The following is an 18,762-nucleotide window of genomic DNA, read 5'->3' as shown; positions in this document are numbered from 1 at the left end:
CGCTGCATTTTAAAACATAAGTTACATTTTAAAAAAAATCACAAACGAGTCCATTATAAGAAACAATTTAGATTAACTAAAGAAATTGAGAAGATTGACACACCTATATTGAAAAACATAACAATACATATTTTACATAACCATCCTAATTCAATTTAACATTTAGTTAGATAAATAATTCAATTCGACGTGTGAGATATTAACAAATTTACTACTAATGTAGATTACATACAATAATAAGCCTATGATAATCCGGAAGTATAGCAATTTATGCATATTTAATTTAGTTAGTAACAAGAATTTTTTAGTACTTTATTTAAACAAAGTCAAATGATATACTTACGTGCCAATTTCCAATTCTATAAGCCCTGTTAATAATAAATAAAGTACAATGAGGGGAAAATTTAAAAGTATTTACATATTCGCTGAAAAACTCAATTGCAAAATGGAGCACGAATGGTAAACTCATCTGATACCCTTTATTATAAAAAAAATGAAAAATTTAGCCAAATATATGAATAAAATGATAATTTTGTAAACCCGTGCAAAAAAATTATACTTACATAATCAAAATGTAATTTAATCTGTAATTAGAGTAAAATCTCTATAAATTTATTCATTGGGACTGATATATTTTATTAATTTATCAAGTTTATTAAATTATGAAGGTTAAATATACATTATCGTTATTTGTATTAAAATTTTAATTTATAATAAATTATTAATTTATTAATTTCTAATTAATGGAAATTTTACTGTAATATTATTTTTACTCTTCCTTTGTAATTTTATTTTCCCCTTTTCTCCTCAATTTTCCTCAGACTAAACCCGAAACAAGGTTATTAGGGTTTAGGAGAAGTGAAGCTCCAAGAAGACTAATGGCGATACTCAATACAAAACAAGTTCTAAAGGACAACAAAACCAACAATTCTAACTCCATTACATCTCTCACTCTCACCTTCAAAGCTCTCTCCGATGTATATTTCTTCTATCTTCTCCTTTTCATTTTCACTAATTCAATTATTATAACTTAATTTCTATTTAATTGTTATTAGGTTTCATGCTTGAGTGATTTCAACAACTTGGAAAAGCTTGACCTTACTTTCAACAGCTTGTCTTCTTTAGAGGTGTTACTTTTCTTTTTAATCCATTTTATTATTGTAATTGTTATGTTTTTGTTGTTATTATGTTACAATGCATGAATATTTATGTGTTTTTTGTGGTTTGGAAATTAGGCATTGAAGGAGTGTGTCAATTTGAAGTGGTTATCCGTTGTACAGAACAAGCTTCGGAGTTTAAAAGGGATTGAAAGACTTACTAAACTCACTGTACGTCTGATTTGTAGCTTTTTTTTGCTTTATGATTTATCCTTAAAAAACTTTGTGGCTATGCAAGTAGATTTACTTTTTAATTTTTAGATTGCGTAAATGTATACATCATTTTCTTGTTTTTTACTCCCTCCGTCCCTCAATTCTTTACATTGGGGGACGGGGACTCGGCACGCACTTTAATGCTCTTATTAAATGTAGTTGCATAATTTTTTTTTAAAATTTTTTTCTTCTAAATAAAAATATAATGTTTAAACTTTTATACAAAAAAAGAAAATTTTAAAAATAAATTACGGAGATATACTTTATAGTTGCCTTAAAATGCTTGTCAAGCATGTGAAAAAAATTGTAAAGAAATGAGAGGGACGGAGGTAGTATTATTTTTTTATTACGACTAAATAGAGGGTACGACTTAGGGGCTGAATCGTGGTAATACTATAGTTTGATATATGACACATTCTGTGGTGAGAAAAATACAATGGAACAATTAAGTAGCCAAGTCACTTGTCCTCTCCAAAGCAAGATATATATAGCGTTCTACTCCAATAGAAACCAATATTAAAATAGAAACTATAAACCTGTCTAGATTACTAATTTACATACCAAAAATCACTAAATATAAATATAATTTGTAAACTAACAATTTCGTGGCTATCACTAAATTACACACAAATAATCACTAAATTAGATACTACTGATGACTAAATGAGGGGCACAACCGTCATAAACATATAAATGGATTAGTTAACGATCACTAATAGATCAGTCATTTCTAGTTTATATTTTAATTTGGTTTCCATTTGATCATTTGCCTATATATATAGGCTCACACGGAATCTAATATGGATCATATATGATCATTTACTCACACAGTTCTGCACTTATAAAAATGTGCAGAGGAATTTCTTAATTTGATCTCACACTTAAAAATTCCTCTGTAGCGCAATGCTACATATATCTTAAATTTGTAAATAATAGGTGCTAGATGTAAATGACGTGCACAACTAAATTGATACCTAACTTTTGCACATAAATGTATATTTAATCCTAGAACTTCTAAATAGAGGAGCCATTGTAAGATCTTACATTTTCTTCAACTCCTGCATCATATTCTTTTTTCAAATTGATGCATCCTAATTCCCAAAAATAATATAGGGCATGAAGAACGTCATTAGTAATTGGTGTATTGCAATAGCTCAAAACTTAGTGATGGTTAGGGTACTAATGAATTTAACTGAAAGCGTATGGTATTGTAATGGAGAAGAAAATTTCTTGCCCTTATTTTATAGAGTATGTATGCAAGAAACAAGGTTGCAATTAGGAATGTATTGAGCTAAAAACACGGATTGTAGTTGTCAATATTGCATCAAACAAGGCTGCAACTTGCAACTAGAAATATATATTGTTGAAAAGATAGACTGTAATTGTAAATATTGTCCAACAATGCTCGTCCAAAATAATTATGAATGAAAAACACATTTTTAATGTGTCAAAGTAATCTTGTTACTCATTTTTCCGTAATTTTTGTTGTTTATAACTTCCACCTTCATCTTGCTAAATGGTTATTGAGTTAACAGATAATCTAGTTTTTTAGTATGAATCTTATTAAATATATGTGAATTAGGTGTTAAATGCTGGAAAAAACAAGCTTAACTCAATGGACGAGGTGACATCGGTTATTACCTTGCGTGCATTAATACTGAATGGTCTCTCTCTCTCTCCCTCCCGGCCTCTCCCTCCCTCCCTATCTCTCCCCCCACCTCTCTCCCCCTATTGCCTATTGCTGTGTGTACATCATCTTTCTTTCTTTGCAGACAACGAGATCACTTCTATACCAAAGCTTGATCGGATGAAAGAGCTTAATACACTGGGTATAATTTATTTATAAATCTTATATACTGTAGATCAATACATGAATTTTTTTTGTCCTTTATTACTTGAAATCACAGTTATATACACATTTCTCAAACCACTTGTTACAGTTAGTTTTATTTTTTAATAAAATGCATTATTCTGACATGCTCTGTGTGCTAAATTCATGATGAATCCCTAATAACCTCTGTCCCCAAAAACATTTCCCGTTTTGACTTTTTACACTATTTATAGTAAGCGATTGACTACTAATTTACATCTAATCTATAAAATCAAAAAAATCAAATATAGTCATGAGTAAATAAAAGTTTCATGATTTCTTACTTGCTACAGCAGTAGGATTTTCACAAATGCATGTTAACAACAAGATATACAAGACATGAGTATATTATATAAAACTAGCTTAAAATCCGTGCAATGTGCTCATTAACCATGTGTTAAACTGTTTAATTAGCGATAGGACTGTTTTATGAAGTCTTGCTAATATGCAAGTTTTTTGTCTTGTTCATTTTTGTGACAAGTTCATAATTTTTTTGCTGTTTAATCATTGAATCTTATTTCATGGCTAATCATAATCAAAAACTAGAAGATCTGTATTCAAAACTTTCGATTGAGGATGAGGATGAGGGTGGTATAGTACTGGGAGCGGATGAAGAAATTGTAAGAAAATCGACGGATGAGTTCATGCTGGTTGGAAGGTTTTTGACAGAGAAAAATATAAACTTTAACGCTATGCAGAATGTACTTGCGTCCCTATGGCGACCAAAGTAGGGGTTAGAGGTGCATGACCTTGGAGAGCAAAGGTATGCATTCATATTCTATCATATCTTGGATGTAAGGAAAGTTTTGGAGGGCGGACCTTGGTCGTTTGAGCATAATCTGCTGGTACTTCAACAATATTCAGAAGGGGATGATCCATTATCGGTAGCTTTGGAAGAGAGTGATATATGGATTCAAATATATGATTTACCAAAAGGATTTGCTTCGGAGAATGTGCTGAAAAGTGTGGGTAATTACATTGGGAAATTTGTGAAGTCAGATCCAAACAATTTCAAAACTAGTTGGAAATCTTTTCTTCGTATTAGGGTTACCTTGCAGGTATGCAAGCCATTGAAACGGCGTATGAAAATTAAGAGGGAGGGGGGAAACTGGGGTTGGATAAACTTTAAGTATGAACGTCTTAGTACTTATTGTTTTGTGTGTGGTATGTTGGGTCATGCTGATAGAGATTGTGCTGTGGTATATGCGAATCCGGAGAAGGAAGTGGAGAGAGCGTATGGTCCATGGCTGCGAGCTCCAACGAGAAATATACAGGTGAATACAGGGGCAAAATGGCTCCGGAATTCAGGGTCGGAAGGCTCAAGTTCTTTGGAATATGGGGGTAGTTCAGTTTTTCGTTCAGCTGCTCGACGGGATGATTTGGGGCCGGATTTTGTGGAGGTTGATGGAATTGTTCGAGAGAAAAGTGGAGTTCAATCAGGGATTACGGTTATCTCGCGGAATCAGGGGGATAGGGAGGAGTTTGAAATTCAAAATACAGATAACGACGCGGGAATAAATGATGTTGTGGTGGAATTAAAAAGAGAACGTATGAAAGGAAATACGGATGGTAATAATGGGCCTAGTCATATGATAATGGATGGGCCTGTTGAGAATACTGTGGCAATATATGACCCAACAAAATTGGAAGACAATTCAAAAAACTTGCTTGGGGCGGGCTCTGTGGATCAGGCCCGCCTAGCCAAATGAGTGCCTTAACTTGGAACTGTCGTGGGCTGGCCAACCCACGAGCAGTACGGTTTTTAAAAGAATTGGTAAATCAATTTAGGCCAAGCTTAGTTTTTCTTTCAGAAATTTTTGTAGATAAGAATAAAGTAGATATTGTGTGCAAGCAGATGGGATTCACAAATTGCTGGGTTGTGGATACAAGTCATCATGGAGGTGGAGTTGCTCTTTTATGGAAAGGGGAAGACTCGATTGTAGTGAAAGATGCTAGTGAGAATTTTATTGATGTTGAGTTTGTTGTGGAACAGGTGGGTCGATGGAGATTTACAGGGTTCTACGGGTATCCGGAGAGACGAAGGAGGTATGATTCATGGAATTTGTTGAGGAATTTAGCTCGGACTTCTAATCTTCCTTGGTGTGTGATGGGTGATTTCAATGATCTAATGTATGCAACAGAAAAAGAAGGAGGTCGAAATCATCCACGAAGACTGTTAGATGGGTTTTGTAATGTAATTGAAGAGAGTGGTTTACATGATTTAGGTTTCTCAGGTCATCGGTTTACTTGGGAAAGAGGAAGGGGTACCGATCAGTGGATTCAAGAAAGGCTTGATAGGGGCTTGGCAAACACTGCGTGGAGGAATCTATTTCCGGATGCGGAGATTAAAGTAGTTGAAGTATCCACATCAGATCATCTTCCATTGTTTCTACATTTGAATAAGAAAATTTATGTTCCAAAGAGTAGAAGATTCAAGTTTGAAAATCTGTGGCTCCGTGAAAAGGATTGTAAAGAAATTGTTGAAAGTAGTTGGAATGAAGAAAGAGATGCTAGTATACTGTGGAAAATTCATAATTGTAGTAATAAATTAGAAGAGTGGGGTGGGGGAATTGTGAAAGAGTTTAAGCAAAATCTTCAGAACGCAAGAAATGAAATGAGGAGATTTAGAGCGCGCAAAGATAGGTATGGGGTTCGTAAATATGATATTGCTATGCAGGAGTATCATGAGTTGTTGAAGAGGCAGGAGGTATATTGGCAACAGAGGGCGAAACAGTTTTGGCTTCGTGAAGGTGATTCTAATTCTCGGTTCTTCCATAAGTATGCATCAAGTCGTCGGAGAAATAATACAGTAACACGTTTGAAGGATAAACACGGAGTGTGGAAAGAGGATGTCATGGAGGTGCAGCATGTCATCAGTGATTACTTTGGTGAGTTGTTTAGAACATCGGGAGCTATGGAAGGTCTTACGGATAGGGAACTTGTAAACAAAGTTACGGATGAACAGAATGAGTCCCTTATGATTCTAGCTACAGATGAGGAGGTAAGAATGGCTGTTTTTTCTATGCATTCGGACAAGTCCCCTGGTCCGGATGGTTTAAATCCAATGTTTTATAAGACTTTTTGGCCTGTAGTGTGTAATGATGTGGTTAATTTCTGTAATAAGTTCATTTCTGAAGGGGTCCTACCGGATGGAATAAATCATACATTGGTTTGTCTTATACCAAAGGTCAAGCAGCCTGAGCAAATGACAGATATGCGTCCGATTTCCTTATGTAATGTATTGTTTCGAATTTTGTCTAAGGTGCTGGCAAACAGATTAAAATCTTGTTTGAATCAACTGATCTCAGACAAGCAAAGTGCTTTTGTGGAGGGCCGTTTACTGACAGATAATGCTCTTATTGCGTTCGAGGTGAATCATTACATTAAGAGGAAAACGCAAGGGAAAACAGGGGTTGTTGGTTTGAAGCTGGATGTTTCGAAGGCTTATGATAGGCTCGAGTGGAGATTCTTGGAGCAGATGTTGAAAAGATTTGGCTTTAGTGAGAGTTGGGTGGATAGAATGATGTTGTGCGTTAAATCAGTTTCGTATACATTTACACACAATGGGAGTATTTTTGGGGAGGTGATACCGGAACGAGGGTTACGTCAAGGAGATCCTATATCTCCTTATTTGTATATTCTTTGTGTGGAGGGGTTAAGTTCAATCATTAGAAGAAATGAGGCAGTTGGGTTAATTCATGGTTGTGTCATTGCTAGGGGAGCACCTGCTATTTCCCACTTACTTTTTGCCGATGATTGTTATTTATTTTTTCGAGCAACAAATGTGGAAGCAAAAATAGTGAAGGACATTCTAAATAGGTATGAAAGGATGTCGGGTCAAGCAATAAATTTTCACAAGTCAAGTGTTAATTTTAGTCCAAATACGGCTGCATCGGTTCGTCAAGAAATTTGTCAGAGTTTGGGTGTTAGAGAAGTCTATGATCCAGGAAAGTATTTAGGAATGCCAATGAGAGTGGGTCGTAAAAAGGTTGAGACCTTTCAATTTTTGAAGGATAGGGTTAAACAGAAGCTTCAAGGGTGGGGGAACAAAAGTATTTCAAAGGCAGGGAAGTTGATTTTGCTTAAAACTGCGGCTCAATCCATCCGAATTTTTGGATGAATTTGCTGTTGATTCCAGAAGAGATATGTGATGATATTGAGAAAATTATGAACTCGTTTTGGTGGTGTAATGGGTCATCAACGAGTAAAGGGATTAAATGGATTAGTTGGAAGCGTTTGTGTGTTGTGAAAGGAGGGGGTCTGGGAATGAAAGATTTGCATAATTTTAACCTGGCCATGCTAGCTAAACAAGGATGGAGGCTGGTTAATAATGATAATTCTCTAGTCTCTAGGTTAATGCAGGCTCGGTACTATCCAAAGGGAGATTTCTTGAATGCTACGGTAGGACCAAATCCAAGCTTCATGTGGCGAAGTATTATGGCTGCACAAGATCTTGTAAGACAGGGGTGTCGTAAACGTATAGGTGATGGAATGAGTACTCGTGTCTGGAGAGTACCTTGGTTACCAGATTCCAGGGATGGTTGTTTGATTACGGAGATGCCAATAGAATTAGAAGAAGCAACGGTAGCTGGTTTGATGGATGAATCTGGGTTGAAATGGGATGAAGACATTTTACAAGATTTGTGTAATGAACGGGATAGGGAATTAATTCTGCAAATTCCTATTCCTGTGCAGAATAGAGAAGACAATTGGTTTTGGTTGTTTGATTCAAATGGGAATTTTTCAGTGAAAAGTGGGTACAGACAGCTTCAAGGTGAAATTCACAAACCTCATGCGAAGTTTTGGTCCAGATTATGGAACCTGCAGTTGCCTGGGAAAGTGGTAAATCTGGTTTGGAGGGCGTGTCGTGCATGTCTCCCAACGATGATGGCTTTAGCAACTAAGAGAGTGTCTGCAGATAAGGTATGTCCGTGGTGTTTACAAATGGAAGAAACAGATATTCATGTTCTGTTTGATTGTAGTTTTGCACGGTCAGTGTGGTTGGTTTTTGGACTTCAAAACAGTATTCAGTTGAATTGTAATGATAAGGTTTTTGATGTGGTGTTAAGGGTGTTCGAGTCTCTTTCTTTTGAAAAATGTGCTCTGTTTGGTTTGGCTTGTTGGAGTATATGGAAGAGAAGAAATGATTGGGTATGGAGTAAGGTGAAAGTCTCGGTGCAGGGAGTTAAGGCTGGGGCGATGACAATGCTGCAGGATTGGAAGAATGCAAAAAAGAATGAAGTGCAGAACTCACAGGAACGAACACAGGTACCAGGTAGTGGTCGGAAGTGGTGTTGTCCTGCAGTAGGTTGGGTGAAAGTTAACACAGATGCGGCTGTTTTTGAGGATATGAGATGTGTAGGTTTAGGCTGTGTTGCTCGAGGGGATACAGGGGAGTTCCTAATGGCTAGAGCTTGTAGACATCGAGGGTTGTTAACTCCGAGGGATGCTGAGGCATTGGGGCTAAAGGAGGCGATTTGCTGGGCAGTAGAGAAGGGATTTAAACAGTGCATTTTTGAGACAGACGCGAAGTTGGTGGTTGATGCAATTCATGGTAGTCATGGACGAGATCCGTTTCACATGATTGTTAAGGATTGTATTAGTTTGTTTAAGCATTTTGACGATGTGCTAGTGGCTCATGTTAGTAGATCTGCGAATGATGTGGCTCACTTGTTAGCAAAAGCCAATCGTTCTATGTCAGATTTGGTGCAGGAATGGGTGATAAACCCTCCTCATTTTATTTCGGATGTAATTGCTATGGATTCTTGCTGATTTATAAAACTACCTTTCTCAAAAAAAAAAAATCATGATGAATCCCTAAAATGATGTATAGCTTCGAATGCAATAGCAGGATGACTATTTTTTGAAAAACTTGCATATAGAAATGAAGTATCACTTGTAATAAAACGTGTCACAGTAAGGGTCTTACTGGGATAATGAAATTTGGTCAAACAAGACAGCTAGCACAATAGAAATACTAGATGATGGCCCGGAAAATAATGTTAGCATCAATCCATTTAGTTAGCTTATCAAGACCTGTAAGACCCACATATCTAGAGTTTATCAGAACAAATGAACACTGTCCAGTATCCGAGCTACAATGATAGTACCAATGTACTGATGCAAAGTATTGTTGAGAACAAATATTCCAGAGTTCGAAGAACTGTGAGGAATTAAAAGTCTGCATAAAAAGGGAAATCAGAGTAAAATGGAGTATGGGATCAGTTGAAGTTTCACTGGTGCTGACTGCAGTTCTTTACTGTGCCTGAACAGTCATTACAGTTGGGGCTGCATGCAGAAAAGTGAAAACAATGTTACGCATTTGCATTTCCAGACTTCAGTGGGTTATCTGTTCATTTTCATAACTAGTACAAGATCAAATTTTCAATAAAACAATCCCACGGGAGAATTTTTGAATCTGTCTTTCTTTTGCTTTCCTAAAATATTAGATTATCTTTAACAGTTTACCAGTTTCTAAGTAAAGGAAAGTTTTTTGAAGTTTATGTCTGGTATTACTTTGTAGTTCTGTCCAGAAACCCGATCCAGGAAATTGGTGAATCTATGGAAAAGCTAAAATTAATCTCAAAAGTAAGCAATTTTCCATTATATGAATGTTTAGCAATAGCTTTAAGTCTCTATCTACAAAAAACTGAGCTTCCTAAAAGATTTATTCTCAACTTATTGTTCTTTAGAGTCTTATCTTTTTCCTTGGAATCCAGATATCTCTTTCTCATTGCCAAATTCAAACCATTGGATCTTCACTCAAGTCCTGCACTGAATTGAGAGAGCTCCGACTTGCTCACAATAGTATCACGGTATGTGTATATGTTATAGCTGGATTAGTTATGTAAATATATATAGGTCTGGTATATGTTGTAGTTGGAGAAGGTTATCTTTTTCACTCTTAAGTAGGTTCAAAGAGAAAATTGTTTATTTGCTGTTTATTTAAGCTATTTTTTTGCTAATATGTTGCTGTAAGTTATTATGCAAGATGTTTCTTGTTCTTTCGAGGTGCAATGCATTTGTTTCAATTCTAACATATTTTCACTGTTCTGATTTAAACACATATCCAGAATCTCCCAGATGAGTTGGTATGTAATAAAAGAATCCGGATATTGGATATAGGAAACAACTTCATTGGAAGGTGGTCAAACCTTAAGGTGTGCACGTAAAACTTTTGATTAGACACCCACTCACACAAATATGTTATTAACAAAACTGAATTGGGAATTTCTTGATCTTGTTTTTTTAGTACAACACATTTTTCTTTGGTATTACTAATTGTTAACTTATTTTAAAAGCATTTTTATAGTTCGAACATATATGAGTTTAAATTACTATATTTATTGTTTCTATCTTTATAATTTTGAACTCTTTTCAACAAGTAAGTTAACTAATTATTAGAATTATATAAAGCAATATCTTAAATTTTTGATATGTTGAATGGTCATGATATATTAATTAATTTTTTTTTGCAATTTAGATATTTGATGATGAAATATAACTTGTACTGTTTTATCAATTATTTTCTAATTACAGCAATCATGAATATATTTCACATATAACTAATATACATTGATTTATTGTATTCAAATGTAATAGAATTTTTTGTAACAATTAGTCTATCACTAAAATGAGATTATTTTCATATTATAAAATTTATATATTTTTCAATTTTTTATTTTAAATTATAAAATAAGTTGCATGCATCTTCAAGGGGTTGTATTATATCTGCCTTGATGGCTTGATATATGTGTATTTATGTTATCATGTAAAACATATAAAAAGAATATGTTGTTCTATAATATTTTTTATTGATCAAATCGTTATTAGTAGCCTGCTTCTATGCTCGCAGTATATACATTTCTGATTAATACATTCTTATAATTTCTTGGCCGCATGATGGATGTCTAGGTACTGTCTTCATTGTCAAACCTCAGAAATCTAGACCTACAAGGGAACCCCGTAGCTGAGAAAAAAAAGTTGGCAAGAAAGGTGACGATTTTCTGTTAGTAGATTTACTCGAATTAATGCTATTGATACATATGATACAACTATACAAGTCACTTAGGGGATTGGTCATCAAAAGTGTTGTTTTTTTAAATAATGTGGTTTTTGCATTTTTTGAAACTAATATTGCATCTTGTTGCAGATAAAGAAGCTAGTTCCCAGCTTGCAGATATATAATGCTAAACCAATGGAGAAAATTATGGAAAATGAGGATGGAAGAATTAACGATTCTTCTGCTGATGCTGGTGACAAGCCAGAAGTTAAGAAGCCTAAGCATCTAGATCATACCAAGGGAAGTAATAGCATGGAACATCATGTTGCTGGTCCAAGCAAAGACACTGATGTAGATGGTAATCAAGAGTATTTTATGGAGAAGAAATCAAAAGGTAAAAGGAAGAAGGGAGACGTAGAATTTCCAGATATAGCTAAAAAACGACCAACGTTTGAGGATCTGAAACAGAATGGTAACAATTCTGGTGAAGATGGTAAATCTTCATATCTGAATCCTGATATTAAGAACAATTTATTACCGGACAAACATGAAACAAAGGAAAGCTCAAAGAAAAAAACTGGGGAAGAGGTGCAACGCAAAAAAAGAGTGAAGAATGTGACCATCGACGATGGAGAAATTCCTTTTTCTGCTATGTTCACGGCTGATATTACTGAGAATGCTGCAAGTCAAAATGAAAGTTTGAAAAAGTCGAAACAAGAAATCCATAGCGCAGGTGAAGTAGTGACCTTTCCTAAGAATAAAAAGAAAATCAAGAGAGGAAACGTGGGTGCTTCCGCTCTTCAGTCACTTCTGCCAGCAAATGAGATTGGATTGGGTGGGCCATCAGCTTGGGATGACTAGTAAGTAATAACTATTCCGAATTCAATGGGAGATCCCGAAATATATTTTAACAATTTTAAATCAGTGACTGGGGTAACTCATTTGTCTTGACAGGCTGCCTCAGTTGACTTGACAGACATCCAACTGCATTTGCACCTTTATGCTTGTGCTGATGAAAACAAAGCTTGTTTTATTCTTGAAAGTTTGTATCTGCTAAATGGTGGTGGAAGGGCATCACAGGGTATTGCTGAAACTTATCTCACTTGTGATAACAGTATGGTAACTTATTTTATTTGCTCCTTTGAAGGTTAAAGATGGACCTACAAAGAGCTCTTTGAAACTTTAAGCTACCATATGCGATTCTAGAAACATTATCATAAGCTATCTGCTATTATATTGAATTATTGATAATGTGCAGAATAATACATTTGTTCCTTCTTTTTAATAATACTTCAATGGCTATATGGACGAGATTTGTTGCCGAGTATGTACTTCTGCATTGTGGACATTTCAATCTATTATTTGATTGGTGGCAGCTTAGGAATTGTACTATGTGCAAACTAAGATACTCAAAGTTAAACTTTTTCCTATTGTTTACGGTGAAAGTCCGGTAAATTGACCACGACCTCATTTGTGTCTCAGACCATCTCTCCTTTTAATTATTATTTTGGTTTGTTTATTTTTTATTTTTACAGGTAATGTTTCTTTTCACGAGGAATAATTGTTTCATTTTTACAAGTACAAGATATTTCATGTTGCATCTATCTTTCGTTTATTCTGAAAAAACTTATTATTATGTAATAGAGAAATGGGCAAGTATGTTAAGAAAAGTGTCTTCATAAATGTGGTTGAATATTCTTTCCCATCAACAACCCAACCGTCCCCTAATTCCCCAAGTGATTCCTGCTTGCTGGTTAGCAAATTTGAGCCATTAATGGACGCCGATTTCTGATTTCAAACCTGGAGTACAGTTAAATTTATTTACCTTATTCTGTCATGAACGGATTTGTTCTAGTCCGGACTCTGAGAGTATGAACTTTGCTGATATAAAGAGAGAACAGAGTCTTGCAAGAAACGCCACCGATGGTTCCATATTCATAGTTGAGATGACAGGTCAAGCAATATAGCCATGTCAGATACTATGCTGTCCATTTTTCGTCTGTGTAACCAACATGTAAAAGTTCACAAAACCGAAAAATAATTATCAAGGAAGTTATAGGTGTTACTATATAAGTTCTTGGTACTTCGTTAATAAACAAGCCTGGCTTGATTCTTGCATTTCGAAATTCAGTTTTATTTCCTACAATATTGCTTAATGGAAGAGAGGTTAGACATGTTGCAGTGTAGTATTGTAACATACAACTACAAACATGCATATATATATATATATATGTATGTATATGGTTTTGTTCCACAACCGAGTGCCCCCATCGTTTCATTGCGGCAGACCTCCCGCAATGAAAAAATGCGGCAGAATGCCTGTTTTAATTTAATTTCTAAAATAACAAAAAAATTATATTTTAATGAATTAATTTTTGTTACGATAATATCAGAGTTAGAAAATATATAATTAATTTTAACAACCGTTTGTTCTATATTTTCTAATTTTATTATTATTTCTCATTTATTATCAATTGTATAATGGGTTAAATATTTAAAAATAAATTAGATATATAATCGGGAAAATAATTAGAATATCAGTTTTAATGAAAAAATAAAAAATCGAAGATAGTAACTGAAATGTATGAATGGAGTATTGCTAAAATTGTTTATCGATTGAAAGGTGTCGTCTTCCAAAGAGGACACCATTCGATCAATAAACAATCATACTTGTTTTTCTAAAACTTTTTTAAGTAAATTCTAATCAAACTATTTTAATTTAAATTTTAAATATGTCAAAATTATGTATAATAACACATTTGTACTGCTTAATGAAGTTATGATGAATTAAATATTTTTTTATAAACAATTTTTAATTTTAAAAAAACAAATGAGGACAAAATAATAATAAAAATCTCTCCCGCAATGCGTCATTGCGGGAGGTGTTCGGCCAGCCCCAACATATATAAAATATTGCGGCGGGTGGTTAAAGAGCCACCTACCGCAATGACGCGGAGAGTTAAAATGGTAAACATGCAAAAAAGAACAATACATGTATGGTGGTGAGGGTTCTCCCTCCGATCAGGGTTCGGCTCAGCCCATGCCAAAGCTCTCGACCAAACAAGCTCCACCCCGGGTGCAATCTTAGGAGCACCAGGTAACAATCCACCCCGGGTGCAATCTTAGGAGCACCAGGTAACAACCTCTCGTGTGCCCACAGCATCAATAGGATCATACATCCATTAAGTGCTATTGCACTCTTATGAGCAGCCTTGGTCAAACCTCTAAACAAATAGCTCAATACATCAGCTCCCCAGACATACGATTTAATCCGAGGTGAATCCTGGATGAGCTGTAAGTACGTGCGACACAGGAAATACAGAGTAAGTTATAATACAGGACATGATATGCCAAAACAATGCGGCATTAATGTCAAATTAGAAGTAAGATGCTATAAACTACAATTTAAGAACTAAAATGCAACAAATACAAGAATTATAGTGTCAAATTGGAAATAAATGAGAATACATGGCTTGATATGCAAAATTATACAAAAAGGATAAGTGAAGGACTAAGATGCTATCAACTATAATTTAAAAACTGAAATGCAACAAATACAAGTAAATACCTTGGATGCACGGTATATCGACTCGATGAAGGAAACAATATGCCCCCAATGATGTAGAAAAGATAAGCTCGTGTGTAAACTACAACATCCTGTTCAAGCGCCTCATGTGGTAGCTCCGCATATCGTTCCCTTAATTTGTAAAGCTTGACCCCGTCCTTGTACATATCTTTACACCCCACATCATCCAATCTTGAATTCTGCCATGCCCTCATCTAAAATGCCTTCAGAGCGTCAAGCTCCTTATGAGTAACAGGACGACCCTTAATAGGGAAACCCATAATCATGTATACATCCTCGAGGGTGATGGTCAACTCACCAAATGGAAAGTGAAAGGTGTTAGTCTTTGGCCTCCACCTGCAATTGCATTCATATACAAACATCACAAACATTGCCAATGACGATTCAAATAAATGAGAAAACTGATTATAAATTAGTACCTTTCCACTAAGGCCTTTATCAAACGAATATCGTTCTGAGGAACTGAACGATTGTTTGTGAAAGCCGAGAAACCCCATAGCCTCAGCAACTCACGCTAGGGATCGGAAAGTATCCAATGGTCATGATTAGCTGTGTACTGCCGTATATCCAGCTTATCCCGCACACCTCCCGCCCATATGGTAGTACTAATATGATCATCTTGCATCGTCAGGAGTGATCTAACAATAGGCCCACACTTATTTTCCATAGTATCTTCAAAGTGCACAATAAAAAAATCAAACCCCAATCACATTATAATCAACAAAATCATCATAATTTCAATCAAATCATCATAATTTCGAATTAAACCCTAATTTTGAATTAAACCCTAATTTATTCGAATTAAATCCTAATTTTGAATTATTGTTTTAATTAATTAATTCGAATTAAATCATCACATAGTCTACCCCCTAATTTAAATCCTAATTATATTATAATCAACGTAATCATCACAATTTCGATCAAATTTCACATAAATTCGAAATTTCAAACAAAATCAAACATGAAAGGAACAAAATCACAATGTAATCATGTGTGTGTATGTCATGTGTGTAGTAACCATAGGCATTGTTTCATTACGGTAATTATGTGTATGTAATTGTGTGTGTGTATGCGTGTGTCTCATACCTGAATTAGGTTTGGTTATGTTGCAATCGCCTAAAATTACCACCAATCGCTTGAAATCGCCCGAGTTAGCTGAATTAGGTTTTTGTTATTATGAAATTAGGGATTTGAGGAAGAAACGGGTTAAACCCGGGTCCCCTTTGCCGCAATGGCTCATTGCGGGAGCCGCAATGGCTCATTGCGGGAGCCGCAATGGGTCATTGCGGCAGCGGGAGCAGTTTTGTACTTTCATAATTTTAAGTAATAATTTGTTAAAATAAAGAATTTATTAATATAAATAGTAAATACAAAATAAAAACATAATAATCAATAAATAAATAAATTATAAATTTAGACAGGAATCAAAATTATTAATATATTTATTATCTATTATTTTATAATTATTTCAAAATAAAACTAATATTAAACTTTGAAAAATATATTAATCCCAGAGTTTCCGCATTGACACATTGCGGCTACCGCAATGAAGCATTGCGGGTGCGGCCGCGGCCGCAATGCCTCAATGCGGCAGGTGGTTGCTAGAACCACCTAGGGCGGAGGAAGGGCACCTATATATATATATAATAAACTAGTCACTGTACTATCTTTCTTTAAAAATATCCTAGACTATAACAAGTTCTCCCTAGGAATTATCTAAGATTTAAAACACTGTATTTCTGTAGGGGATTTTGACTTTTGAAACAGAGCGATACCTGTTCCTTTAATCTTCATATATAACCCATCTCTACCGAGGAGTTGTGATCGCCACAATACCAAAATATAGAGTGGATATTTGTCTATAAGAATGAAATTTATATATAGATACATGGAAATCTCATTTCCATATTCATAAGATCTATTGCACATTTGAAATGATAATAAAGGTGAAATCCGTTTCCTTATCCTACATAAATTCGGGGACATATCAACAGAAATGAAGTCTCCGGATGACTAAATTCTCCCAGTAGTATACTGATAATTTCGATGTACGGGGCTGTTCCTTGTGCTGCCGACTGTGGTGTAGTTGTCGTGGGGTTTCTGCAAAATATCGGAGGGGTATTTTAAGCTCCGCAGCGTCTCCAATGTGAGAGTAAGAACTAATTTTGGGAAGATGAATATAGATAGAAATAAAAGGTGGTTGTGTGTGTATATTTGTGTGAAAGAGAGCGTAACCCCTAAATCTCTTCCCTAGGTAAATTAATATAGCCAGTTTAGGGGTTGGTACCTTTAGATCAGGACCGTTCGTTGCTAGAGGCCGAGGACGTCTGAGTCGGATGAATTTCATACACGTGTTTAGATAGGGATCGCCTTTAGGATGCACCAAAGGTGTGCTAACGCATGTCATATTTGTCTCAAATTGTTGATAGCTATCATTGTCACGTGTCCACGTGCCTCTCCTTGGTGGGCTGTGGGGTAGGCTTGTGTTTGAGTTGGGTTGGGCCTAGAACCTCCTTGAGCACGACTCACCTTATGGCAGGGTTGGACTCCAACTAGAAGGTGACCTTGCTCCTAGATTGGGCTTGGGCCCGACTATCCATGTGAGCCTGGCTCATTCTATTAGTTTGTTCCAGGATCGAGGGTGTCATGGTTGACCCTAAGACAGGGTTGAATACTAAGGGTGCTCATACCCTATCACATACTGCTCTTACTTATCAACAAAATAAACAAGTATTAAGGAAACATACAAGCATATTATTGCTGAAAACTATAGGTTCTCATCCATTTTACACAGGACGATCACTTGTTTTTTTAGCATCTACACACACCTTTGGTTTTTTTTAGGAGGAATACTTGATGGGTAAATAGCCTAAAATCTACTACTATTTTTCCGTGGATTTTAATTGTCAAGTAAATTAAGCTTTTGCATGCAGTAACTTCGTGCAAGTTTCTGTTGGGCTATAAAGTTTACAAATATTCGTACAGAAGTTTTGAGAATCCAGGAAAAGGTCCCTGCAAAACGAGCCATTTATTATTCCAATAAGTGTCAAGTGAAAGTGCAGCTGAGGCATCCTAAATGACTGATTGACCAGTAGACTTGAAACTTGTTCCTACATGAACCAATCAATTCGGGTCAGGCACTAGCCGTCTATTTTCATTGTTCGACTCTTTGACGATACGAAAAAATATTGTTCAACTCTTTGACAATTTAAAAAACACAATAGCTCTGCCCTCTCTGCACATCCAACCAAGGGATAGAAGGGAAGATGTCTTTGGTGCCCTCTCCAATCAAGAATTGGGGCCTCACAATTACTGGCCATGCATATCTCTCATGCCCTTCTTCATTCATGTTTCGATATTCTAGTGTCCCGGGCATAGAGGAACAATTCAATCCATCCCGAACAGCCACTTCTTAATATCAAAATATATGTTTACAAGAAACACTAACCTTCAGGTCCTTGAAGATTTTGTCATTATGCATCCGCACACCACGAATAATATCCTCGTGAAATAAATTTACTAAACAAGTAGTTATGGATTTATGATTTTATATGCTATATTTTCTGCCAATATTCCGGAAGAAACTGCAAGCAAATAGCAAGTTTTACCACCCTCCGCCGGCTTTGGTAGATGAAGCAACAGGAACTCTATCAATCACACATGCCCGATTTCTACAAATAATCTGGAAAGCTGATCACAACGCAAATATTATTGTTATAAGAGATATTTTTTACTATATAGAATTGACTTTTCCCGCTGTTGTTATCATCAATTCATTGACTTTAATCGTGGTAATTTTGTATATTTGATTTTTCAATTCGGATATTCTCGTGTTGTGTAAAATATAATAGAATTGATTTTGATTTTAAAATAAATAGTATATTTGAATTTTTGAGAAAAAATACATAAAATAGTTTTTAATATCATGTAAAAT

General features: G+C 35.3%; 1 protein-coding gene across 1 annotated transcript; it reads left to right on the top strand.

Annotated features, from left to right (window-relative positions):
• Nucleotides 1-804: 804 nt before the first annotated feature.
• LOC141724382 (uncharacterized) lies at nt 805-12,569 on the top strand. The gene is made up of 11 exons (XM_074526506.1): nt 805-977; nt 1,056-1,127; nt 1,236-1,328; nt 2,953-3,034; nt 3,143-3,199; nt 9,764-9,828; nt 9,960-10,055; nt 10,314-10,400; nt 11,155-11,235; nt 11,393-12,102; nt 12,197-12,569. Coding segments are annotated over exons 1-11 (1,443 nt in total). The 5' UTR covers nt 805-878; the 3' UTR covers nt 12,198-12,569.
• Nucleotides 12,570-18,762: the final 6,193 nt, after the last annotated feature.

The sequence above is a fragment of the Apium graveolens genome, chromosome 5 (genome assembly GCF_009905375.1).
Source record: "Apium graveolens cultivar Ventura chromosome 5, ASM990537v1, whole genome shotgun sequence".
NCBI lineage: Eukaryota > Viridiplantae > Streptophyta > Magnoliopsida > Apiales > Apiaceae > Apium > Apium graveolens.
This window is presented reverse-complemented; position numbering and strand designations above follow the sequence as displayed.

What these genes read in the sequence shown, in the direction of transcription:
- LOC141724382 (XM_074526506.1), top strand. Translation starts at nt 879, where the DNA reads ATGGCGATACTCAATACAAAACAAGTTCTAAAGGACAACAAAACCAAC. An exon ending in GCGTGCATTAATACTGAATG is followed by an intron (nt 3,035 to 3,142) that starts GTCTCTCTCTCT and finishes CTTTCTTTGCAG; the next exon opens with ACAACGAGATCACTTCTATA. An exon ending in GAAGGTGGTCAAACCTTAAG is followed by an intron (nt 10,401 to 11,154) that starts GTGTGCACGTAA and finishes ATGGATGTCTAG; the next exon opens with GTACTGTCTTCATTGTCAAA.